General features: G+C 39.7%; 1 protein-coding gene across 1 annotated transcript in view; it reads left to right on the plus strand.

Moving 5' to 3' along the window:
* The window catches only part of SUZ12 (SUZ12 polycomb repressive complex 2 subunit), a 117,133-nt gene that overhangs the window by 87,281 nt on the left and 27,534 nt on the right, over positions 1-2,318 (plus strand). Inside the window, exon 11 of the mRNA XM_011937696.1 lies at positions 563-684. Coding sequence (XP_011793086.1) covers positions 563-684 — 122 coding nt within the window. The remainder of the gene's footprint in view (positions 1-562; positions 685-2,318) is intronic.

Raw genomic sequence — 2,318 nt, forward strand, 5'->3', positions numbered from 1 at the left:
TTTTTTTTTTATACTTGTTGCATATTTATCCCCCTACCCATCCCTCTATTCTTCCAACAATTATGAATTCATCTTTGAGGTATTCATTCAACAAACACATAGGTGCTGGGGATGATCTAATTTAATTGAAGATGATTGAAACATTCAATCCTATCCTCCAGAGTCTCTCAGCCTAGTGTAGGGAAATAGACATGAAATAAATCATTGTAGCAAAATGATGAGTGGCATAATACAGGTATATGTGAAGTTCAGCAGAGAACTACCTTGGAAGAAATAATCTTTGACTCTTGAAGTATTGTTTGAAGTTTTTGGAGAGTTACCATGAGTGAGAAAGAATTTGCCTAGCAAAGATAATTCTCAACAGAAACATTAGCATTTTCAAAGATGTGGGGTTAATGTTGTGAGTATTAAAAAGAACATATAGTAAAAATGCAAAATTGGAAAACATACAGTCTATATTATTGCAACTGTAGTGTAATTTGTACCTCATTTGGGATAAATATAGCATGTTTTATTTAAGGGACCATATCTCATAAATAACACGTTTTTGTTCTAATATTTGATTTATGAGAAATGTTTGTTAAATTTAGATGTCAATGAAGAGCTTCCAGCCAGAAGAAAACGAAATCGTGAGGATGGGGAAAAGACATTTGTTGCACAAATGACAGTATTTGATAAAAACAGGTAATGTTGATGAACAAGTGAGGCTCCCACAATGTTCTGGAAATATTTTCATTCTGACGCAGAATATAATTATTTATATTGATTATTTCATTGCTTTTGTTTCTTTTTATTCTTATGGATGAAAAAACAAATTTGCAAACACTGAATTTTTGTCTGTTTCATAGAAAACAATAAACACTGTTAAGGAACTATTTGGATAGATAGCTCAGTTAAGCTTATTTGGCGAATATTTTCTGAGTGTCTGCTCTTTGCGAGACACAGTTCCAGATGTTGAGAAGGCAGCAAAATCCCTGTCTTCATCATGGAGCTTAACTTTTAGTGGAGGAAACAGACCACCACCCAAAAAATCAACTAATGTCACTTAGTGATGAATGTTGTGAAGAAAAATAGAGAATAAATGGTTACTATTTATAGAGATAGTCTCTGGGAGGAGGTAGTATTTGAGAAGAGTCTTAAATGGACTGGGCCCTACATAAATCTTGGGTTTATATGTTTATTAAAAATTAAGGAAGAGGAGCTGGTCATGGTGGTATGCACCTGTAGGTCCAGCTACATAGGAGGCTAAGATGGGAGGATTCTTTGAGCCCAGGAGTTGAAGGCAGCAATGAGCTATGATCATGCCACTGTACTCCGGCCTGAGTGACAAAGTGAGATCCCATCTTTTTTTTTTCTTGCCCATTGCAACCCCTCTGCCCCCTGGGTTTGGGCAATTCTCCTGCCTCAGCCTCCCAAGTAGCTGGGACTACAGGTGCGTACCACCACGCCCAGCTGATTTTTTTGTATTTTCAGTAGAGACGGGGTTTCACCGTGTTAGAATGGTGTCAGTCTCCTGACGTCGTGATCCGTCTACCTTGGCCTCCCAAAGTGCTGGGATTACAGGTGTGAGCCACCACACCTAGGCAAGACCCCATCTTTTTTAAAAAAAGAAAGAAGGCTAGGTGTGGTGGCTCACGCCTGAAATCCCAGCACTTTGGGAGGCTGAGGTGGGTGGATCACAAGGTCAGGAGTTTGAGACCAGCCTGGCCAAGATGGTGAAACCCTGTCTCTACTAAAAATACATAAATTAGCCGGGCACAGTGGTGTGTGTCTGTAATCCCAGCTACTCCAGAGGCTGAAGCAGGAGAATCGCTTGAACCCAGAAGGCAGAGATTACAGTGAGCCAAGATTGCACCATTGCACTTCAGCCTGGGTGACACAGCAAGACTGTCTCAAGAAAAAAGAAAGAAAGAAAATCATGTATAATCATTGTGTACCTCTGTGCTTTTGGTACAGGATGGCAAGAAACAGGCTTATAATAATTTATGCAATTTCTGTTTGGAAACGAAATATTTTAGTGAAAATATCACCAGTGAAAGAATGTCTAGGAAGCAAATCCAGCATTTGTTTTTCGGGATTGGAGGAAGAAACCTATGCCATCATTTCTTTTACCAGGCTGCTTGCTGGTAGTTAACAGTTGTTGTCAGGTATAGGACAAAGAACCAGGAAAAGTAACTAGGCCATTCCTCCTGTTGTTTATTATTTATTTATTTTTGAGACGGACACTCGCTCTGTCACCCAGCCTGGAGTTCAGTGGCGTGATCTTGGCTCACTGCAACCTCCGTCTCCTCGGTTCAAGTGATTCACTTGCCTCAGCC

This window comes from Colobus angolensis, unplaced genomic scaffold (genome assembly GCF_000951035.1).
Source record: "Colobus angolensis palliatus isolate OR3802 unplaced genomic scaffold, Cang.pa_1.0 Scaffold167, whole genome shotgun sequence".
NCBI classification, from domain to species: domain Eukaryota; kingdom Metazoa; phylum Chordata; class Mammalia; order Primates; family Cercopithecidae; genus Colobus; species Colobus angolensis.